The 23,317-nt window shown below is 49.5% G+C and overlaps 1 protein-coding gene across 6 annotated transcripts; it reads right to left on the reverse strand.

Annotated features, from left to right (window-relative positions):
• Positions 1-23,305, reverse strand: HAPLN2 (hyaluronan and proteoglycan link protein 2). Of its 6 annotated transcripts, XM_038383513.2 has the most exons (9): positions 13,435-13,567; positions 13,141-13,290; positions 10,399-10,755; positions 6,758-6,802; positions 5,426-5,539; positions 3,934-4,287; positions 2,590-2,706; positions 1,776-1,961; positions 1-1,422 (listed from the first exon to the last, which is right to left on the reverse strand). In XM_038383513.2, exons 3-9 carry the CDS (start codon positions 10,613-10,615, stop codon positions 1,139-1,141), a joined length of 1,317 nt encoding a protein of 438 aa, XP_038239441.1. In that variant the 5' UTR covers positions 10,616-10,755; positions 13,141-13,290; positions 13,435-13,567; the 3' UTR covers positions 1-1,138. The 6 variants fall into 6 exon arrangements, with proteins under 6 accessions (XP_038239441.1, XP_038239444.2, XP_043357950.1 ...); XM_038383516.2 differs by lacking the exon at positions 10,399-10,755 and having other exon boundaries at positions 13,435-13,562; XM_043502015.1 differs by lacking the exons at positions 10,399-10,755; positions 13,141-13,290; positions 13,435-13,567 and adding an exon at positions 23,245-23,305.
• Positions 23,306-23,317: the final 12 nt, after the last annotated feature.

Here is a 23,317-nt window from a genome sequence, read left to right on the forward strand (position 1 = left end):
TGCTATTTTTGGGTGGGTTTACCATCATTTTATTAATTTACATGGATAAACTCAATTAGTCAAACTCTTTACTTTCCAGCCTTTCACATATTGACACTGAACGGCTTCTTCATGGGGGGAGCCTGGCGGGTGTTGAGGTTAAAAAACAGACCTTCACAAGCACAGTGTAGTGAGCTGGCTGGGGGCTTGTGTGCACTGCTGCCCTCTATTGGAATGGAATCAGAATGGCTCAACTGTGCATCATAGCCCCTATACTGATGCTAATTAAGGAGATGCTTCTTTAGCTCAAGTGGAAAGGGACCTGTGCTTTGCAAAGCAGAGGGATCTGAGTTGTGACCCTGCTATCGCTGTGAATTTTCACAAGCATGAGTAAGTATACGGAGAGTCAGGAAGTTTTTTTTTTTTTTTTTTATCTCCGGGGCACCCATCCCCTGTTGAAAATAGGTGAGTAATGGATACAAAATGCCATTTCTTTGTTAGCTTTAAACTAAACCAAAAAAACCTACAGCTACTGGTTATTCCTTGGAGGGGTCCAGCGACCTCATGGGAGCAGGACACTGGATTTTTACTGTGTCCCATGGATTCTGTCTTCTCCTGACAACCCCCTGCTCCAGATGGCAGCTAACAAACATCAGGAGCCAAAACCTAGGAGAGCAAAAGCCCAGAGAAGACCAGAGATGTTCTGAGGTTGGAGGCTTTGATATTTCCATTGTCGCTTGCTCTCTGTGTCAAAAGGGTGGAATTCGCCCCTGGGCAGAGGGTCCAAATCGGCCCAGGGGTTGAATTTTGTGCCAGATTCACCACTCCAGAGAACAGTTTCCTCTGTTCACAGAACAGGGCAAGCAGCCTATCGGCCTCTCCCTGCCAGCACTCCTGGAGGAACCACCTCTAGACATGAGACAGGATTCTGGTCTCCATGGCCCGTCCAGTCCTTGGTCTCTCTGTTAAGGCTGACGATGAGAGGATGGGCCAAGCGAGCGTTATGTGCTGCTGGAAACCAGCCTGAGACCCACTGGGAAAGAGAAATACGCATGGGAGATGGATCTCATGACCTTTGAAAGGCACAGGCAGCTGGAAACCAGCGAAGAGCAGAGCTGCCATCCCCTACCCAGCGTCCCATCATCACCCCGTGCCATCCCTATTTCACCGAGAAGCAGTAGGTCCCGTATGTCCTCTGCTCCTTGTTGGGAAAGCCGAAGCTCCGGACGCCGGGGTCCGGAAGGCCCCCGCAGCGGGTGCGAGGGGTGGTGATGGGGTAGCGGACGCTGCCGTCCGCCAGCCAGCCCCCATCGCAACGGTCCAGCTGAGAGAACTTCCAGGCGGAGTAGAGCTGCCCGACCTTGGCAATGGTGGCCCCTTGGTTGCGGCAAGCCTGCCCCGCCTCTTTGAAGCTCAGGTGGCCCCGGAGGAAATAGACCTGGCCTGGGGAGAGAGAGAGGGGAGGGGAGGGTGTCAGGGCGAAGGTCACATGGGACGCTGGGTAGTGTGGGGACCTGCCGTGGAGATGCCAAGGGTCCCTCTAGTCTGGCTAGAAAACAGCAGGTCCCACCTAGCTCATGGGCAATGCCTGCTTCAGGAAGGTGGCATGGAGCAGGGGACATTTGCCATTGCACTGGGAGGAATGACCCAGACAGGGAGAAAGGGCTACCACACCAGATAGAGTAGTGAGCTGACCCTGAACAGGAGGGGGTACCAGACGAGCTGACCCTTTGGTCTGATCTTTTCTCCCTATGCTCTGCGGTTGCATGGAGCTGCCACGTTCCCTCTGGACGTACCCCTCACAGCAGAGGTGAAGCAGAATGCGTCGAACCGGTCCTTCTGCTTGTCCTTGGCCCCGTAGGTTCGAACTCCCGGGAGGAGAAGCCGCCCCCCACAAGGCTCTCGGGGGTTAATAATGGGGTAGTGGACGGTCCCGTCAAGAATCCAGCCTGCGTTACACCAGTCCAGCCCTTCGGTCCATGCTGCGGGTTAGTGAAAGAAAAAGGGACGGGCAAGCTCAGTGCATTGTGGGCAGAGCACGGGGACCACGGGGCACTGATGAATGTCAGAACCAAGCTACAGGATACCTTAATAATGGCCCTGATTCTCCGCTGGACCGCATCTCATGCAGAGCAAAGGGAGGGGTCTATCCCCAGCTCTGGGAGAGAGAGTGGTCCAGTGCTTCGAGGAACGGGTTCTAATCCCAGCTCTGGATGGTGGGGTGTGGCATAGCAGTTCGAAGAGAGGGGGTTGGGGGCCAGGACTCCTGCGTCCTATTCCCAGATCTGATGAACCTACTGTCCAATGCTTCTCTAAACCAAAGCTGGCTGTTGTAACGATTCTATAACATCCGATGAAGTGGGTTTTAGCCCACAAAAGCTTATGCCCAAATACATTTGTTAGTCTCTAAGGTGCCACAAGGACTCCGGCTACCACTCTGAAACCTGATTACCCTTTTGTCTCTGATATTTACATGACAATGATCTGCAGATCTGTTAAAACATCCTAAATAAATGAAGAAATTAACTATTTCCCCCCCAAGCATATCTAGAGCAAAGTCTGTGAATTAGCCACCAGAGGAGGTGGGTGAAACAGACAGAGGCTGGTTACCTTTGTAGAGCTGCTGATAAGTGGCCAGCCTGGAGTCCTGCTCCTCACAGACCTGCTTAGCCTCAAAGTAGTTGAATCTGTAGCGCCCCTGGCTGGTCTGGTAAGGGAAGACGACACCTGGGTGATCATAACAGAAAGAGAATGAGCTGGTATTCTGGGATCAGAGGGTCGATCGGGAATCTCAGGGTAGGGTGCCGGCCTCTGCACCTGCTTGACAATATTTTGACGGAACCCTTTTCTGTTGGAAAATGCAGGTTTGTCGAAATCAAAATGATTTGCAGGAACTCGTCGACTTTGACGACATTTGGCGTGGGAACAAGTTGACACAATTCACTTCACCTTTCTCGTTTCAATACAGTGGGAAGCATTTCGCTTCATAGCCACTTTTCTTACACTGTGTTATAATAATATAAAAATAGTCAATATTATTGCTACATACTATTGGATATTTTGTAGTCTATTAGCATGTTTCAATGTCCCCGAAATGTTTTGAAGTTTCTGAATTGAAATCCTTCAGAATTTCCATTCCACGGTGAATTTCAAAATTTTGACTTCTCTTTCCGGATCCGGAATGAAAACAAAGTTTGAAATGTGAGGATTTCCCATGGGACATAAATTCCATTTCCCGACCAGATCTGCTGGCACCCCGGGGAACCCCCACAGTATTATTTCGTTACAGCAGCGCATCAAAGGCTCACATGAGATCAGAGACACAGAGCAAGAGGCAGTTCTTGCCCCGGAGAGCTCACATTCTGAATAGGCAGACAGAGGGTGGGAAGGGAAACCGAGGCACAGCGACAGGGCAGAGGCTTGCTCAAGGTCACCCAGTAGGGATTTGGGGAGGAGCGGCCGCAGGGACCCCCTGGAATGTGTAGGGATGGCTGGAAGGACCAACTCACCCCTACGCTCAGAAGGAGCTGGAAGCAGAGGGGAAGTGAGCTAAGGCTTTTAAAACCACTTTCCTCATGGACTCCCACCAGGGGATGCAGGTTCTCTTATCTCCCCATGGGACCCACTTCCACGGGATGCAGCTTCCCCTCCCTCCTCTCGGGGAACCCCACCAAAGGACACAGCTCCCCCTGCTTCCCCCCAGGAGTCCCCCACCAGGGGACACGGCTCCCCTACTTCTCCCCTGGCCCCCCACCAGGGGACACGGCTCCCCTACTTCTCCCCTGTCCCCCCACCATGGCTCCCCCCACTTTTCCTCCAGCCCCCCAGCAGGGGACATGGCTGTCCCCAACCCCCGGGGCTCCCATCAGCAGCGGGTCTCTCCCCTGAAGAGGATGGGGCCATTGCTGGACGGAGGGGGACCGTTCCTAGGCCGCCTTGGGAGCCGGGACTTACCGTCCAACGTCAGCGTCAGGGACAGGCTCTCGTCTTCCAGCCCGTTGACCAGCTGGCAGCGGTAGCGCCCCTCGTCCTCCAGCGCCACCCCGGTGATGGTGAGGGAGGCGTCGTTGCGGTGGCCATGCCGCAGCCGGGCCCGCCCGCCTAGTTGCCCGTAGGTCTTGTGCTGGGCCCCGTTGGTGACCAGGATGACGTTCTCCAGCAGCTCGGCCGGCTCCACCTTGCTCCATTTCACCTTGTAGTGGGGGGGCCGCACCCGCAGGACGCAGGGCAGGGTGACCGTGGCACCACGCTGGGTGTGCACCACCTCATGGAGGGGCTCCAGCAGGTACTGCAGGCGCGGGGTGGGGGCTGTGAGGAGACACCAGTAGGGGGAGGTGCGTCGAACCCCCAGCCTTGCTTGGCCTCCAGCCTCCCGAGATGCTTGAGGATCGCAGCTCTCCTCCAAGACCTGCTCTGTTTGCCTGCTGATGCCCTTCAGTCCCAAACGGCAACCCCACATCCTGCTATTCCAGCCCCGAGCTCCCCCCCACAGCACCCCCGATGCCCCTCAGTCCCAACTCACAACCCCACCCTGCTATTCCAGCCCCGAGCTCCCCCCCCACAGCACCCCCGATGCCCCTCAGTCCCAACTCACAACCCCACCCTGCTATTCCAGCCCTGAGCTCCCCCCTGCAGCATCCCCCATGTCCCTCAGTCCCGACCTACAGCCCTACCCTGCTATCCCAGCCCCGAGCTCCCCCCAGCACCCTGACACCCCTCAGTCCTGACCTGCAGCCCCACCCTGCTATTCCAGCCCCGAGCTCCCCCCAGCACCCCAATGCCCCTCAGTCCTGACCGCAGCCCCACCCTGCTATTCCAGCCCCAAGCTCCCCCCCGCAGCACCCGCCATGCCCCTCAGTCCCGACCTACAGCCCCACCCTGCTATTCCAGCCCCGAGCTCCCCCCCGCAGCACCCCCCATGCCTCTCAGTCCCGACCTACAGCCCTACCCTGCTATTCCAGCCCCGAGCTCCCCGCAGCACCCCCCATGCCTCTCAGTCCCGACCTACAGCCCCACCCTGCTATTCCAGCCCCGAGCTCCCCGTAGCACCCTGATGCCCATCAGTCCCGACCCGCAGCCCCACCCTACTCCCCAAGTCCAGGATTCCCCTTCCACATGCACTGCTGCAGCACTGGGGTCCTGATTTGCCTCTTACAGTCCAGGATCCCTTCCCCTGCACCTCTGCTGAGGCCACTCAGCCTCAGCCTGCTGCCCCCATTTCTATTCCAGCCCCAGGTGCCCGACTCACAGCTGTGCCAGTGCACCTCAAACCGGCCTCCTGCTATTCCAGTCCTCCTCTGGTCTGTGACCTCAGCTTTCAACTGCAGCACTTTGTGACGCAGATGGGTTGGGACTAGCGTAACAGCCAAACTGCCCCATGCTGGAAAGGGGAACAGGGGAAAGGAGCTGGCAGATTCGTTGGAAGGAAGAGAACATGGTTACCCACCTGGACCCCCAGTTGCCTTCTGGTAAATACTTAAAGCAGCTGGCAGAGAAGAGAGGCACACTGAAGCCAGCAGCAGCAGCTGGTGCATACTTAGCTGTGGGGCCAGGAACGTGCCTGAAAAAGGAATGAGGTTTTGTTCTAGCGGGGCTCACCAGCTGGCATTGTTCCACAAAGTTATTTTGCTCCTGTGGAGTTTTTGAAGAAATTCTTCATGGTTAGAGTTTTGTGATTAAGTTTCGGTTAGGGGGAGCTGTTGCAAGCAGAAGGAGAGTTTGCTCACAGGGAGTGCGTGGCAGAGCAGGGAACTGTATCCAGATCTCTGGCTAGCACCCTAACCACTGGACAATCCTCCTTCTCTTCCCATTCATATAATCACAGCAATGTCGGGCTGGAAGGGACCTCGAAAGGTCATCAAGTGCAGCCCCTGGCACTGAGGCAGGACCAAGTAAACCTAGACCATCCCTGACAGGGGTTTGTCCAACCCTGTTCTGAAAAACCTCCAGTGTTGGGGATTTCACAACCTCCCTTGGAAGTCTGTTCCAGAACTTAACTCCCAGAGAATGTTTTTGCCAATATCTAACCTAAACCTCCCTTGCTGCAGATCAAGTCCCTTGCTTCCTAGCCTACCTTCAGTGGACATGGAGAACGATCGATCCCCGTCCCCTGTAGAACAGCCCTTCACATATTTGAAGACTGTTCTCAGGTCCCCATTCAGTCTGCTTTTCTCAAGACTAAACATGGCCAGGTTTTTTCACCTTTCCTCACAGGTCAGGGTTTTTTGTCATTTTTGTTGCTTTCCTCTGGGCTTTCTCCAACTTATCTACATCTTTCTTAAAGCCTGGGGCCGAGAACTGGACACAGGACTCCAATTGAGGCCTCACCAGTCCGCACAGAATGGGACAATTATCTTCTGTGCCTAATGTACGACGCTCCTGTTAATACACCCCAGAAGGATAATAGCCTTTTTTTGCAACTGTGTCACATTGTTGACTCACATTCAATGTGTGATCCACCCTAAGCCCCAGATCCCTTTCAGCAGTATGGCCGGCTCACCAGTTATTCCCCATTTCGTGGTCATGCGTTTGATTTTTCCTTCCTAAGTGAAGTACTTTGCACATGTCTTTAGTGAACTTCAGTGCTGCAGGAGAGCAAGGGGATATCGCATGTGTCGTGTGGGATCGAATACAACAGACCATAGTTTGATTCTTTGTGTTATTGGCTGGTACAGCACCTAGCACTGTGGGGCCCTGGCTCCTAAATGGGTCCCACAAGGGGTTATCACAGTAATAATAATGGTTAACAACGGGATTTGAGTTTCTCTCTACTACTCACTCGGTCGAGCTCCCAGGGGGTCTCTGGCCACCTCTGACACCGGGGCTGTGGAGAGAAATGGGATTCAATGCAGCTGGCCCATTGGTTCCCCACTCACCTCCCCCATTGGCCTCGCCTATGGAAAGCAAGAGGCTGTCAGGGCAAGCTGACCCAGTCTGGGTGAAACAGGAACCAACTTACACGCCCACCCAAGGCTCAAACCAAACCCAGAATGGGCTTCACCATGGTCCCGTATACCTGAGGCTCGCCCACTGCCGATCAATGCCAGGTGGCCAGACCAGCTGCACAAGGCATTCATGGTCTGCGTCCACTGCCTCCCGGATCCCCAGCTTGTTCTAATGCCAGGCAGAGCTCAGCAGGTTGTTGGATGCTTCCCCGCACTGTCCCAGACATCTCAGTGGGACTTTTCGAGGAGATTGGCCGAAAAATTTCCCCCAAACTTTTTTTGCGCCAGAAAACGCAGATTTGGGTCAACCAAACCATTTCACAGATCAGTGCTGAATTCGCTGAATTTGTTTTGGTTGTAAGAATTTTTTTTTACAAATCCGCCCAATTTGATTTTTCCTGTTCAAAACACTTCTGTTTGGCCACTTATTTATGTAAAAAAATGTTTTAAAAGGCTCGCGGAGTAAATGTTTTGTTTGATCCGAATCAATACTCACCAGCCCCAGGATTTCGACATGGCCAGAGAACTGAAAAAAAATCAGTTCTTCACACAGCTCTAGTTCCAACACATGGTTCATGCAGCATCCCAAGAGATTTCTGAACCTCACCTCAAATTCTGCCTCTGCTTCCATATCCCTCTTTGTCCCAAATTAACCCCAGTAATACGGCTATGAATGCTTCCACTAATAAACAAGTACTTTGCACATCTCTCACATCTTCCCATGCAAAGATGTCAAAGCACTTTACAAACATAAATAAATTAAGCCTCATGGCCATCAGGAAGTTTAGACTTGAAATTAGACGAAGGTTTCTATCCATCAGCACAGTGAAATTCTGGAACAGCCTCCCAAGGGGAGCAGTGGGGGCAAAAGACATATCTGGCTTCAAGACTAAGCTTGATAAGTTTATGGAAGGGATGGCATGATGGGATAGCCTAATTCTGGCAATTAATTGATTTTCAACTATTAGTGGTAGATCTGCCCTAGTGATGGGACACTAGTTAGGGTGGGATCTGAGTTACTACAGAGAATTCTTTCCTGGGTGTCTGGCTGGTGAGTCTTGCCACATGCTCAGGGTTTAGCCGATCGCCATATTTGGGGTCGGGAAGGAATTTTCCTCCAGTGCAGATTGGCAGTGGCCCTGGGGGGTATTCGTCTTCCTCTGCAGCGTGGGGCACGGGTCACTTGCTGGAGGATTCTCTGCACCTCGAAGTCTTTAAACCATGATTTGAGGACTTCAATAGCTCAGACATAGGTTAGAGGTTTGTTACAGGAGTGGGTGGGTGAGATTCTGTGGCCTGCGTTGTGCAGGAGGTCGGACTAGATGATCATAACAGTCCCTTCTGACCTTAAAGTCTATGATTTTCAAAGAGGCCGGGGTGGGCCAATGCCACTGACTGCCAATGGGATTTAGGCACCTCATTTTCTTAGGGTCATTTGAAAGCCTCCCCTGGTCCCATACTGTGGGTATTAGCAGCCCCTATTTTAGAGACAGCAAAACTACAGCACAGAGAGGTTAAGCGATGGCCTAATTTTATACAGTAAGCACAGGCCAGAGCTGGAGACAGAACCCAGAAGTCCTGGGGGTAAAATCAAAGGCGATTTTGCTACTGACTTCAGCGAAGCCAGGATTTCACCCTGGGCTCGTAGCGCTATGTTTTATTTGTTATCATCATCATCTGGACGACAGTTGTATGTAGGTGAACCAGTCATGGACCGGAGTCCCACGCTGCAAGGAGCTGTCCAGCCTCCTTCCCCACCTTCCACTCTTTGGCCCCCTCCTCTGACCTGTGGCCCCAATTCTCCATCACCCTGCCCCTTGCACAGTCACGGAGATTCGTGCAAAAGGAGTGCAAAGCAGGTGCAAACCACCAGTGGATCGGTGCACATGTAATTTGCACCCCATAGGGAACGGGTGGGAATGACAGCAGAAGGTGCAAGGCAATGGAGGATAAAAACTCTGTCTCTATAAAGCGTCCCCCTACCCTGCCATATCTCCAGTTCGGCACTTACTGTACGAGGTTCCGTACAGCCCATTGTCCTCTACAAGATGCACTCAGTCTGTTACCCTTTGGTAGGAATGACTCTAGACAAACACATATTGCATCGTCCTGTGGTTTTCACATGGGTTGATTAACATTCCTGGAATCCAAGGGGCTGGCGGTTGGCAGCTCTGTCTCTTTTGATTCTGTGTTTGGTTCTGAGTTTCGGCTCCTAGGTGCTACCCCAATGCGCTAACACATCAAGAGAGACAGGCCCTGCCCTGAAGAGTTTACAATCTACATAGACAAGAGGTGGGATGGGGGGAAACAGTGAAGGGAAGTGACTGGACCAAGGATCACCCAGCAGGCCAGTGTCCTACCCCCTAGACAATGCTGCCCTGCCTATTGAATCTTCTGAACCTCCTCTCACGTCGCTCAGGAACCACCCCCACCATCAAAACCCTTTGGAGATCGTAGGTAAGAGACGATGAAGGGAGGCAAAGGAGTATTATGGGAAGTGCGGGCGGTGTGTGGCTGGGAGGGTGAAGCTAATTCAACTCAACCCCTGCCCTCTACAGCAAACCAGGAGGGGGTCTGGCCGACTTCCTGCTAGCCCACAATAACCAGCATTGTGAGGCTGAAGAGTTGGGTCTCGATGTTTTGACTCAGCTGCCTCTGACTAGTTCCTGCAATGACTAGAGGCTCCAAGCGAGACTGGGGTCCCATTGCGCTAGGTGCTGTATGGACACAGTCCCTTAGAATCAAAACAGATGGGGAATGGGAGGGGAAACTGAGGCACACAGCCTTGCCCTAAGTCACACAGCGGGTTAGCTTCAAAGATGAGACTACCCACATCTCCCCACTCCCATGCCAGTGCCAGATCCACTAGACCAGGGGTGGTGAAACTTACTGACCCTCCGAGCTGCACACGAGAATCTTTAGACGTTCGAGAGCCAGGGTTCACCTCCCAGGGCTTGGGGCTTCAGCCCTGTAGGAGGCGCCTGCCGGGGCTCAGGGCTTCAGCCACACTCCTGCTGAAGCCCCAAGCCCCAGCAGATGCCCTGAGCCCCTCCTCCCCACTGGGCAGAATCCCCTACCCCACCATGCTGCTGCAAGGCAGAAGTCCTGAGCTTCCCACCCACCAAGTCTGGTAAGTGGAGAGTGGGGGGAGCCCGGGGGACACCACAAGCCATGCTTTAATGGTAAAAGAATCCCTACCAGTAGAGCCCTGTGCAGATGCACAAATTTGGATCTGCACCTGAACCACACCCGTGCTAATGAACTTGTATCTGACCCGCCCTCCACCTTTTATATGCATCTGCCCCAGCCCCCTCTCGCACGGTTAGAGCCCTGCACGGACGCACAAATTTGGATTTGCAGCCGATCCCCAAAGATGGTAAACAATGCACCCACGTCCGGGGATGCAGACATCTGTGGATATAAAGCAGATATCTGTGGATTTGCAGGGCTCTACATACCAGCTCCAGTCCTGTACCTTGTACGTTCACAGGGAAATCCTCCGCCAGCCCACCGTACCCCTCCAAACCGGGCCGTGAAAAAGACAAAGCAATCCTTTGAGAGCTCTCCTCCACCACCTGCTGCTGCACGCCCGCCTGGGTCAGACTGCTGGCATGGGGGTGACTCAGCACCCCGTTATGCATCTGGCATGACGCATGCTCGCAAAAACCCGGTCCCGTCTCCGTCACAAACATCCCATTGTTGGACGGGAGAGGAACGGAAAGACCAAACTTGCCGTTGGGTTCATTGGAAGAGGCGGCTCCTGGCTCCTTCCATGGCTAGTGGACACATCTGCTATCATGGGGCATCGGGGACAGTGAGAGGCCTGCCTGCTCTGGGAGAGGAAATCAAATAACCAGAGAATGAGTTCTGCTTTGGAAGATCTAGCCTTTGTGCTCTTTGGACAGCATCAAAATTGTCTGGGTGGTGGCTATATCTCCTTTTCCCTCTCTCTCTCTCTCTCTCTCAATCCCTCCCTCCAGCCCAGGACCAGTAAACAGTTGGTGTGTCTGTCTTTTCCCCTTTCACGACCAAAGAGGAAGTACAATTTCTCATTGTGAGCATCTTTCCTTTTATTGTTCGGCTCAGCAGAACAGAGCAGCCCCAGTGAACAAGCCCATCTTTATATGCAGCCGCAGAGTTGGGGAAATTCAGAGTAGATGTCAACACCATTCAGACCCACATCTCCTCCGAACCAAATCCAAAGCTGGTGGAAAGACTCCCATTCGCTTCCAGTGGCTTTGGATCAGGTCTTTCAAATATGATCTAAACTCACTTTGCTCCAGGGAAAGTAGATTTTCCCACAATGCATTAGGCCACAGTCCCTTCCAGCAGCCAAAATCCGATGGCTCCGATTAAAGGAGGAACCTTCCTTATTGTACCGGGTTGACAGTGTTATCACATTGGTTGTTGGAATCCCCTTCCTGATCTCTGTACTGATCAGCGGATCCCCTGAAGCATGAGAGCTGATCATCCCTGAAGTGCTACTGTAGGTCTGCAAATTAACCGGTCTTCTCTTCCCCTGTGCCCCCGACCTCTCCAAACACAGACTGGCAGTGTTTGCTTGAAACAGTCCCCACAATCTGTTAGCAAGGGTTGCTCCAGATGGGAAAAGGTTAATGGGTTCCGATGATTCTCTGGTGCCAGGGGCTGGTTAACTCGACTGGGTATAAAAGAGATGGGCGTGGGTCTTGGCGATAAGAGGATCTAGGGTGTGGGTTGAGCAATCTTGAGGAAAGAACCCAAACAGCAGGCAAGCCTGGGAGGTCACAAACCTATCTAGGTTCCTATACAGCACCCATTACAGGGGCAACAGAATGCTCTACCTGGATCTACTGCTAGTGGTCCCAGCTGGTGTAAACTGGTACAGCTCCCATTGACGTCAATGGAGCTACACTGGTTTACACCAGCTGGTGAATTGGCCCATTGACCTCAAGGCATCTCAAGCATGGCACTGCTAGAAACACAGCACAACGCTACATGGCAGCATCTGCACTGGTTGGGATGCTGGAGACTCGATCCAAAGCCAGAAGCACCAGAGACTCAAGGAAAGGGCACTAGGGGCTGTACAGACACGGAACAAAGAGATGTTCCCTGCCCCCGAGAGTGTCCAATCTTTCCAAGCTAACGGTTGCTCCTGCTATTTGGCTCACTGTTTTGGGCGGGGCAGGAGCTGCTTTCTGTTTCGGGTTTGGCTGTTTCCCTCCCCGACCCCGCTAGTGTGCAACTTTTGTTCGGGCAGCTTAGTCCCACCGGGGGATGTCGAAAAAAAATTAAGTCTTTTGAAAATCACAAGGTCAAAAGTTATATTTGATGGGGGCGGGGGGGCAAAAAGCCGGATAAAAAAAAAAAAAAGGTTTGAAAAATTATTTAAAAAAAAATAACAACCAAGGGCTGAATCCAGCAGCACGAAACCAGCCTTCCATAACTCCAAAACATTTGCGCAATTGACATTACTAAAGTGCTGGTCAGCGCTCCAGGCCTTTCCTCATTCCACCTCCCCCCCCCACGCCAGACGAGCGATTTGGGTGGCTCCCTTTTTGGGGACGGCCCAGTTAAGACGCCGTGAGAGGGCCCTGATTTTCGGAGAGCGCTAAGGATCCGTCCTCTGGAAACCAGGCCTCTTTCGTGTGTCTCAGCTGGGCACTGGAAATCACTCGTGACGTTTGGAAGAACAAGCCAGGGTCTTCTGAAGGCAGAAGTCCCTCATTAGCCCAAAAGAGAGACACTCGGGAATGGGCAGGGCTGGGTGAGGGCAATCCAGGATCCTATGCGTACTAGAACACCGATCCCCAACCCGGCACAGCCCCGAGTTGTGCTGCCACCTGGTCAGGTTTCCTCCGGATCACCCATTTTTTGAGGCAGCCGTCCTGGGAAATGTGTCAGGGTGGTGTGGTACAGGCTGCCACTACCAGCTGCCCAGTTTTGCAGGCTCAGGAGCGTCCCAGCTGCCCTGGGTTTTTGTACTTCAGAGATGCCAGTGCTAGACTCCATCATCTGGTTCTGGACCCACATTACAGCAGCAGCGGCACGCAGCTCCCTGTTCTGCTCCAAAACGGAAGCCGTGCTCCCCTTCTCCCCTCTGGAGAGACGGGGGTGGTAGCTGGGGATCCACCCCCCCCCCAAGCTGCGTTCATACCCCTACACACACACAGGCCTATAATCCCAAGGTCTCAAACCAGCCCTGACAGGGACACGTAGCTCCGCTTCGGTAACGTACCTGCCTCATTTTGGCTGATCCTGAGGCCGCTGAAGTCGATGGAAAGGCTCCCCATTCATTTCCCCAGGCTTTGGATCGGGTCCTTGGTCATGACATGCCCCCCCCCCCCCCGCTCTCCCTCCAGCTAAGGCTGGGGATGATCTTCTGTTTCTGAAAGGAGATGAGGAAAAAACAACGGGGACACAATGAGGCTGTGTTCTGGGGACGCAGGATGGAACTGGGCCTTTTCATTCAGCCACCCCGCCCCGGTACCCCTGCCCTGAAGATCCATCTCCAGGGAAGAAGGAAATGTACATCTCTGATGAAACACAAGACAAGCGGCAGTTTGTCTCTGGCAGCAAGGGACAAAGCGATCCCGGCCTCTCCGTGACACGCACTCCACTGAAAACAAGCTTCCCCTCCGGACCGGATGAAAACAAGTCTCCGGGCCTCACTCTTGCTGGCTCGAACACCCCCTTTACACCAATCGGCCACTTCAATTCACAGTCACGCTCACTTTAAGGCCCCTTTGTGCTGACAGGCTGTACAAAGGAACCAGATGCCAAAAACTGCGGGGGAGAAAAATCATTTTTCGGGATCTTTTTTTTAAAAAATGTCTGTGAAAAGGGAGGTTTCCCTCAGAAATCTGTTTCAACAACACAGCCATTTTGCTCCAGAAAAGCTAGCTGTTTATCCAGCCCCTAGCCACATAACCCCCTGCAACATCAATGAATATATCTGCTTGGTGCTTCTTTGACTCGCTGCTAGCCCCATGTTAGGAGTGGGGTGCTGAGGCATGGGGAGATGAAATGACTTGTGCAGATGAAATCTGTAGCAGATTGAACCCAGATCTCTTGGCTCCTACTCTTCCACACAAACTTACTTCTTTGCATGCCGGTGCTGTCAGAGCTGGCAATCTGCAGTTAAACAATGACCCTGATCTTCAGCTGGTATAAACTGGCATCACTCCACGAAGCTAAGGGATCTGTGCTGATTTATGCCAGCTGAGGATCTGGACCCTTGAAACCAGGGCCAAAGTTAGTGGGACGAGGGGAAGTCAGAGTCTGGCCATGTGCTGTGTGCTGTCTTAAAAGGGATGAGGCCAGGGGGAGGTAAACGAGTCCCCTGGATCTGTTTAACCCACACCTGAAGAATGTGACAGCAACATTAATTGCACTGGGGACAGGACAAATGTGCTTTTTAGCCAGGGTAGGTGAGGGTAAGTCTTGCTGTAACCAGACCGTGCTGAACGGAATATGGCCATGGCTTTGCACCAGTGACCCAACAGTGGGTTGACTGGAGTGTGGCCTTATTGATGGGCTGATGTATTGATCCTTGATTGATCTCTTAGATTGCAGGGGGTCAATAAAGGTTCAGTTAGCTGAGGGCTACTGCCTCAGGAATATTATGACAGTAGCATTACAATGAGCGGTCCTCAGCGCGCACAAGAAACAGCTGCAATTTATCACAAGTCCCTTGGTCAACAAATCCGTTAACCAGGCCCCCGGACACTGAAGTCCACCAGCAGACGTGCAGGGCGTTTAGCACTGTGACTAGCATCATTCACATCTCCTGCTGGGGCAACCTGGAGTGTCAGTCACTATTTTCTTCATCATCATCTTCGTCATAATGCTAGTGCCTCCCGACGTGTTGGCCCACATCTTTAGCTTTCACCTACTAATGCTCAGACCTACCCATAAGTATTCCAGCCTTTTGCCCCTTGTCCAGACTTCCTCTCCTCCTAATTTAGGAGTGTCCCCTTTCTCATATGCTCCCTTGTTAGTTCCCTTTTTACGGATTAACATGGGTGTCACACAGTTGCCATAGCGACGTACGGCCGAGCTAAAATTCCCCAAGAGGTTTCTACCAGTCATCTTGCCAAATTAACAGATATATTGCGACAGCTTTTCTAAAACATCAGCAATTAGCACGGCTTGTCCTGTAATCTTGGCAATTTACGGCTACAGCGTGAACTAGTGATCTTGGTGAACTAGTCATGTCAATCTAGTTCAGGCCTCAGGCCTTGCGTGGCTAAGCCGAATATCTTACAGGCCTGAGACTCTGTGTTATGACATTAATTTATACATATATGTTATATTTTAGGATCTACCCCCCAACCCCTTTTATTTTTTAAGGGGACAAGAGAAATGGGAGAAGGACCTATCCTCCGAAGAGTTTCTCTGAATTTTTTGCATTGCATTGAGCTCTGGTGAATGGTGCAGCCCAGAAACTGGAGCCTTCTATTTCCCCAAGAGCAGGTAAAGATTGTTACAAGTTCCCATACCCGCTCCTCCCTATACACCTCATCTTTCCCATGCAGGGCTTGCGTCTGAGGGCCCGGTGCACTCTTCACAACTAATTCAACCCTTGGTCTCTCCAGGAGTCTGCCAGCCAGGTGGTTACTTTTGCAATGCGGACACCTCTCTGCTGGGAACTGGGCTGAGATCCATCGTGCTCATTTCCTACGGTCCCACCAGCTCAGGGTGACTTTTACCAGCAGGAAATGAACTGAAACCAGCGACCTAGAACTGAAGGACTCCCGGACCCATCACAAGTCCATTTAGCTATCCAGTCCTTTCCAGTTTCTTTAAGTTCTGGCCAAACATGGGCATCTGAACTGGACAAAACTCAGCTGATTCCTCCCTGCTCAGACTAAAATAAGCAACCACTTTCGCTCCACAGGCCAGATCCTCAGTTGTCATATATCAGCGCAGCTCCCTCAGCTTCAGCATGACACAGATTTACCCCAGGGGAGAATCTGGTCCTATATGTGAGAAGGCAAACAATAAAAAGGAGAGAATTTACACTGGGACCCTCCCTTTACACCACTCTGGCAGCAGGAAAATAGCCTTGGAGGAGTGTAAATGTAATTTATAACCACTTTAAGTCCCCTTTATGCTACTAAGGGACCTCCGTGTAAATGTGAACCAGGGCCAATGTTTGCATTAGATAAGCAGCCATTTCTAGGGCTAGATCTCATTAAAGAACCCCGTTTGTTGATTGCATAATGTTTTGATTGGCTTAAAAAACAGATGAAGCATGAAGATAAATGGATTGAAATCTTAGGGTTTAATGATTAATTGGGTAATTGCTTTGTTTGAGGTCACTTGAGTTTTATCTGTGTCAACCAGCAGGGGTAAGAAGCCAGATTCTCATTTACACTCGGGACCCTTTACACCTTTCTAGCTGTGTAAAAGGGACTCCAGCATTTGAGAGTATCTGGAGCAATATGAGTAAATCTGGGAACACATATTTCCTTAACCGGCTACGTCCAAATGAAATTTTGCCCTGAGTAGCGTGAGGGGTGAACTCAGCTTTAGTAATTAACAGCTCCCAGGTAGTTTGTGGAACAAGAGTCTTTAACTGGTTCCCTCCTTTTTTTAGCGCCCGGGTGGGTATGTCTACTCTGCAAAAGAAGACCTGTGGTAGTGAGTCTCAGAGACCTGGGTCAGTGTAGATGTTCCTGCTCAGGCTGGTGGCGGGGCTTTGAAACCCAGCAAGGGAGGGTGGGTCTGAGATCCCAGGCTTTAGCAGGGGCGGGAACATCATAGAATCATAGAATAGCAGGGTTGGAAGGGATCTCAGGAGGTCATCTAGTCCAATCCCCTGCTCAAAGCAGGGCCAATCCCCAACTAAATCCCAGCCAGGGCTTTGTCAAGCCTGACCTTAAAAACTTCTAAGGAAGGAGATTCCACCACCTTCCTAAGTAACGCATTCCAGTGCTTCACCACCGTCCTAATGAAAAAGTTTTTCCTAATATCCAACTTAAATCTCCCCCACTGCAACTTGAGACCATTATTCCTTGTTCTGTCATCTGCTACCACTGAGAACAGTCTAGATCCATCCTCTTTGGAACCTCCTTTCAGATAGTTGAAAGCAGCTATCAAATTCCCCCTCGTTCTTCTCTTCTGCAGACTAAACAATCCCAGCTCCCTCAGCCTCTCCTCGTAAGTCATGTGCTCTAGACCCCTAATCATTTTTGTTGCCCTTCGCTGTACTCTTTCCAATTTATCCACATCCTTCTTGTAGTGTGGGGCCCAAAACTGGACACAATACTCCAGATGAGGCCTCACCAGTGTCGAATAGAGGGGAACGATCACGTCCCTCGATCTGCTCGCTATGCCCCTACTTATACATCCCAAAATGCCATTGGCCTTCTTGGCAACAAGGGCACACTGCTGACTCATATCCAGCTTCTCGTCCACTGTCACCCCTAGGTCCTTTTCCGCAGAACTGCTGCCGAGCCATTCGGTCCCTAGTCTGTAGCAGTGCATGGGATTCTTCCGTCCTAAGTGCAGGACTCTGCACTTGTCCTTGTTGAACCTCATCAGATTTCTTTTGGTCCAATCCTCTAATTTGTCTAGGTCCCTCTGTATCCTATCCCTACCCTCCAGCATATCTACCTCTCCTCCCAGCTTAGTGTCATCTGCAAACTTGCTGAGGGTGCAATCCACACCATCCTCCAGATCATTTATGAAGATATTGAACAAAACCGGCCCAAGGACTGACCCTTGGGGCACTCCCCTTGATACCGGCTGCCAACTAGACATGGAGCCATTGATCATTACCCATTGAGCCCAACAATCTAGCCAACTTTCTATGCACCTTATAGACCATTCATCCAGCCCTTACTTCTTTAAATTGCTGGCAAGAATACTGTGGGAGACCGTATCAAAAGCTTTGCTAAAGTCAAGGAACAACATGTCCACTGCTTTCCCCTCATCCACAGAGCCCATTATCTCATCATAGAAGACAATTAGATTAGTCAGGCATGCCTTGCCCTTGGTGAATCCATGCTGACTGTTCCTGATCACTTTCCTCTCCTCTAAGTGCTTCAGAATTGATTCCTTGAGGACCTGCTCCATGATTTTTCCAGGGACTGAGGTGAGGCTGACTGGCCTGTAGTTCCCAGGATCCTCCTTCTTCCCTTTTTTAAAGATAGGCTAATGTAGTGCCCTTTTCCAGTCATCCGGGACCTCCCCCGATCGCCATGAGTTTTCAAAGATAATGGCCAATGGCTCTGCAATCACATCCACCAACTCCTTTAGCACTCTCGGATGCAGCGCATCCGGCCCCATGGACTTGTGCTCATCCAGCTTTGCTAAATAGTCCCGAACCACTTCCTTCTCCACAGAGGGCTGGTCACCTCCTCCCCATGCTGTGCTGCCCAATGCAGTAGTCTGGAGCTGACCTTGTTTGTGAAGACAGAGGCAAAAAAAGCATCGAGTACATTAGCTTTTTCCACATCCCCTGTCACTAGGTTGCCTCCCTCATTCAGTAAGGGGCCCACACTTTCCTTGACTTTCTTCTTGTTGCTAACATACCTGAAGAAACCCTTCTTGTTACTCTTAACATCTCTTGCTAGCTGCAACTCCACATGTGATTTGGCCTTCCTGATTTCACTCCTGCATGCCTGAGCAATATTTTTATACTCTTCCCTGGTCATTTGTCCAATCTTCCTCTTCTTGTAATCTTCTTTTTTTGTGTTTAAGATCAGCAAGGATTTCACTGTTAAGCCAAGCTGGTTGCCTGCCATATTTACTATTCTTTCTACACATTGGGATGGTTTGTCCCTCAATAAGGATTCTTTAAAATACAGCCAGCTCTCCTGGACTCCTTTCCCCTTCACGTTATTCTCCCAGGGGATCCTGCCCATCAGTTCCCGGAGGGAGTCAAAGTCTGCTTTTCTGAAGTCCAGGGTCCGTATTCTGCTGCTCTCCTTTCTTCCCTGTGTCAGGATCCTGAACTCAACCATCTCATGGTCACTGCCTCCCAGGTTCCCATCCACTTTTGCTTCCCCTACTAATTCTTCCCGGTTTCTGAGCAGCAGGTCAAGAAGAGCTGTGCCCCTAGTTGGTTCCTCCAGCACTTTGCACCAGGAAATTGTCCCCTACACTTTTCAAAAACTTCCTGGATTGTCTGTGCACTGCTGTATTGGTCTCCCAGCAGATATCAGGGTGATTGAAGCCTCCCATGAGAATCAGGGCCTGCGATCTAGTAACTTCCGTGAGTTGCCAGAAGAAAGCCTCGTCCACCTCATCCCCCTGGTCCGGTGGTCTATAGCAGACTCCCAATACCACATCACCCTTGTTGCTCATGCTTCTAAACTTAATCCAGAGACAGGTTTTTCTGCAGTTTCATACTTGAGCTCTGAGCAGTCATACTGCTCCCTTACATACAATGCAACTCCCCCACCTTTTCTGCCCTGCCTGTCCTTCCTGAACAGTTTATATCCATCCATGACAGTACTCCAGTCATGTGAGTTATCTCACCAAGTCTCTGTTATTCCAATCACATCATAATTCCTTGACTGTACCAGGACTTCCAGTTCTCCCTGCTTGTTTCCCAGGCTTCTTGCATTTGTGTATAGGTGCTTGAGATAACTTGCTGTTTGTCCTGCTTTCTCAGTATGAGGCAGGAGCCCTCCCCTTTCGCGCTCTCCTTCCTCCCGGTATCCCACTTCCCCACTTACCTCAGGGCTTTGGTCTCCTTTCCCCGGTGAACCTAGTTTAAAGCCCTCCTCACTAGGTTAGCCAGCCTGCTTGCGAAGATACTCTTCCCTCTCTTTGTTAGGTGGAGCCCGTCTCTGCCTAGCACTCCTCCTTCTTGGAACACCATCCCACGGTCAAAGAATCCAAAGCCTCGTCTCAGACACCACCTGCGTAGCCATTCGTTGACTTCCACGATTCGACTGTCTCTACCCAGACCTTTTCCTTCTACATCGACACTGTTCTCATTAGCCCCATTGTGTGAGCCCGAGTCAGCTGACCGAGGCACTGAGACTCACTGCCGTAGGGGTGGGGGCTTGCCGTGTACACATACGTAGTTTGATTTGGTCTTTGAGGATGCAGGAAATAATACTGGCCCACACCCTGAGCTGGTACAAATTGATGTTGCTTCAGTCAAGCCACGCTGATTTACAGCAGCTAGGGAGTTGGCCCAAAATTTAGAGCCAACTATGGCCTTGGTCCTTCTTTTGCTTGCACTGGGTTAACGCAAGGCTGACATCATTGGCATTAAAGTCATCTCAGTGGCAGAATTATCATTGTATCCAGTCCTATGTTTCTATGGTTATTAAGATAGCATCTAAGGGCTCCTTGCCCCCAGAAGCTAACAATACCTAGCTCCTATATGGGGCTTTTGTAAGCAGTACATCTCAAAGCACTTCACAGTACTTATCCTTACAGCACACTTTTAAGGCAGAGCAATTAGCCGCAGTGTACAGGTGGTGAAACTAGGAACAGAGAAGCTAAGTGACTTGCCCAGAGTCTGTAGCAAAGCAGGGAACTGAACCCAGCTCTACCAAGGTCAAGGTGATTGCCCTAACCATTGGGGCATCCTAAGACAGATGCAGGTTAAGGAAAAGTATACAACACACAAGCAGAGTGACTAATGGGCGGGCAGCAGACAATATGTTCATTCCACTGTCTTTTGTTTTTTTGTGAGCCAGATTTCGATCTCTTTTACACAGCCGCAAATCTGGAGTTACTCCCGTTACACCAGTGTCATTCCACTGAAGTTAACAGAGATCAGAATCTGATCCAGAGCCTTTAAAATAAAAAAAAAAATGTATCCACGTCACTTTCCAAAGGCTGTTTTAGTTTATTCAGCGTCAGTTCATTTCTCCACCTCTGCTTTCTCGAGTCTTGGATTTCGCACTGTCTCTGTATGTTACAAACACCTCTCAGCAAATGCAGATGCAGACAAAAAAATGAAATCACACTCTCTGTTCCCCACACCCACTGCCTGCCCATAGAGATGTGTGAAAGAATTTATAAACAGTACAGGCTTTATTCGGAGCATAGAATTTATACATAATACAGGCTGACACAGCTTCTCTGCCCCCGGTTGGGAGACCAAACTTTCTCTCCTTTTCAGCTAATTGACAACCTGGAACTGGGCAAATATTTTCAGTTCAACCTTTTTTTTGGTGAAAACTGCTGATTCTATGACACTGAAATGTTTTGCGAATTCACATCAAATTCACCCAATCATTTGTTTTAAATAAAAAAACATATTTTTTTTTAGAAAAGATCAAAACGTTTTGTTCTGATGACATTTTTGAAAATGAGACGGATTGTTTTGGTTTGAGATCACTTTCTGTTGAGAAATTTCATTCAAATTCACTACTCAAAAGCAAAACTTTTTTAAACCTTTTTAAAAAAATAAAAAAAATTTCAATTCTCTGAAAATTTCAAAAATTTTGTTTTCAGTTTAATCCAAAACATTTTTGGGGGGGATTTTTCAGAATTGCCAGCAAATCAAAACATTCATTTTTCACCTCGCACTGTTCTACAGTCCAATCCATCTAATCTCATATCTACTCAAATCCATTGAATCTAGACCAAAAAATACAATTGAGTTAAGGTTGAGAGTATGTGTCAGTAATTTAAAAGATAAAAGGCATTTCAGATATGTTGTAAGTATCCCAAAACCACATACCGTAAATCCAGGAAATTCAGAGTTAAAGATACATTTAGAAGAAATGCAGATTTTATAGTAAGAAATGTACAACAAAGTTATCCAAACAACCTTAACTCTGCCCTGCCGTGACATCATGCAATAAACATATGATTACAATTAAGACTTTTTAAATAATTTTGGTCCTTAATTAGATACAACTGATTTTTAAAGACACATTTACTTTTTCCTATATTTTGTTCCCTTGTAACATTATGGAACCATGGCAAGAGTGCCTTAACTGTGCATGTCAAACAACCTACCAATGAGCACTCTTGACACAACTGACCAGTCCCATACTGGTGGGTCATTACAACCAATAGAGTTGTTGCATGCAAATTAGCTTTTGAGGAAGTGTGGTGATTGGTTGAACTACCTTATCTGATAATGGCCTTCCTTAAGAATTACCTGAGCTGAGCCTGCCTGTAGTCTGTCTAGTCATAAAAATTAGATACAACAATTCAGATAAATTACAAACTAATTTATCCAGTTCACCTGGTTAATATGCTCAAGTGCCTGTGTTATTCTGTTATTAACAACATTTGGGCCAAAAAAAAAGACTGACGGATACTAAATTTCTTCCAGAATCTAGATTTGGGTTAATTTACACTAATAAACTAACAAATGTATTTATTTGTAAATTCTCAGAAAATTAATTCTGTGCTCAAAGAGTAAGCGCTGTAAATTTGGGGAGGGTATGGATTATTTTTCATACAAAATAGAAAGGTTGAAACTCCTCTTTAAGGGCAATAAATAACTCAGCTTTGATTGTGGAGTCATGATCGACACTTCCATAATAATAGAAACCAATTTATCACCTCTCTGCTACTCTGAAATCTGTTTAACCTAATTCATCTAATCCATCTGGTCAATAAATTTATGCATCTAATCTCTTCAATCTTGAATCTCTAGAAATTAGCACACTGTGGACAATAACACAAATGAACACACCCAATACCAAATTTAATCAATCTAATCCATAATCTAAAATAATCCATTCATTATATAACCAAATACAATCTAATCCATCTATTTTCTAATCTAATTCAATTAATCTACTCTCTAAACCAATGGATAGCACAAAGGAGCCCAATTTGGAAGTCATGTAGTCTAGTTTTGGGTCTGCCATTGGCCTGCTAAGTAACCTTGGACAAGTCACTCCACACTTCCGTGCCTCAGTTTCCTTATCTATAAAATGATGATAATGTTACAGACCTCCTTTGTAAAGTGCTTTGAGATCTACTGAGGAAAAGCATGAGATAACAATAACAACACCCATTTCTTGTATAATGCTGTTCACCAATAGGTTTTAAATTGCTTCACAATCTTTAATGTGAGGTTGGGAAGCAAGAGGTAGGTATTATTAATCTAATCCAGTCTGTCTGTTCTGTAACCTAATCTAATGAATCTACAGGCTAACGGAATCCATTTCTCCCTAGCCCCATTCCAGTGCTAGGACTTGCATTTAAATTGTCATCCTCATGCAACCGTTGTGCTGAACTCATTTAATTTGTCTCTGAATCATAACAGGCTGACTCAGCTGCTGTCATGATATGATGCAGAGGGCCAGATCCTCAGCTGGTGTAAAGCAGTTTAGGTCCATTGACCGCCATGGAGTTACAACTGATTTACCTCAACCAGGGATTTGGCTCTAGGAATCCATACCTAGTGCCTCAGTCACCGAGCCATTGGCAAAGCTGGCTCTCCACATTCCTCTGTTCCTGCCTAAACAGACAAG

The sequence above is a fragment of the Dermochelys coriacea genome, chromosome 24 (assembly GCF_009764565.3).
Source record: "Dermochelys coriacea isolate rDerCor1 chromosome 24, rDerCor1.pri.v4, whole genome shotgun sequence".
NCBI classification, from domain to species: Eukaryota; Metazoa; Chordata; order Testudines; family Dermochelyidae; genus Dermochelys; species Dermochelys coriacea.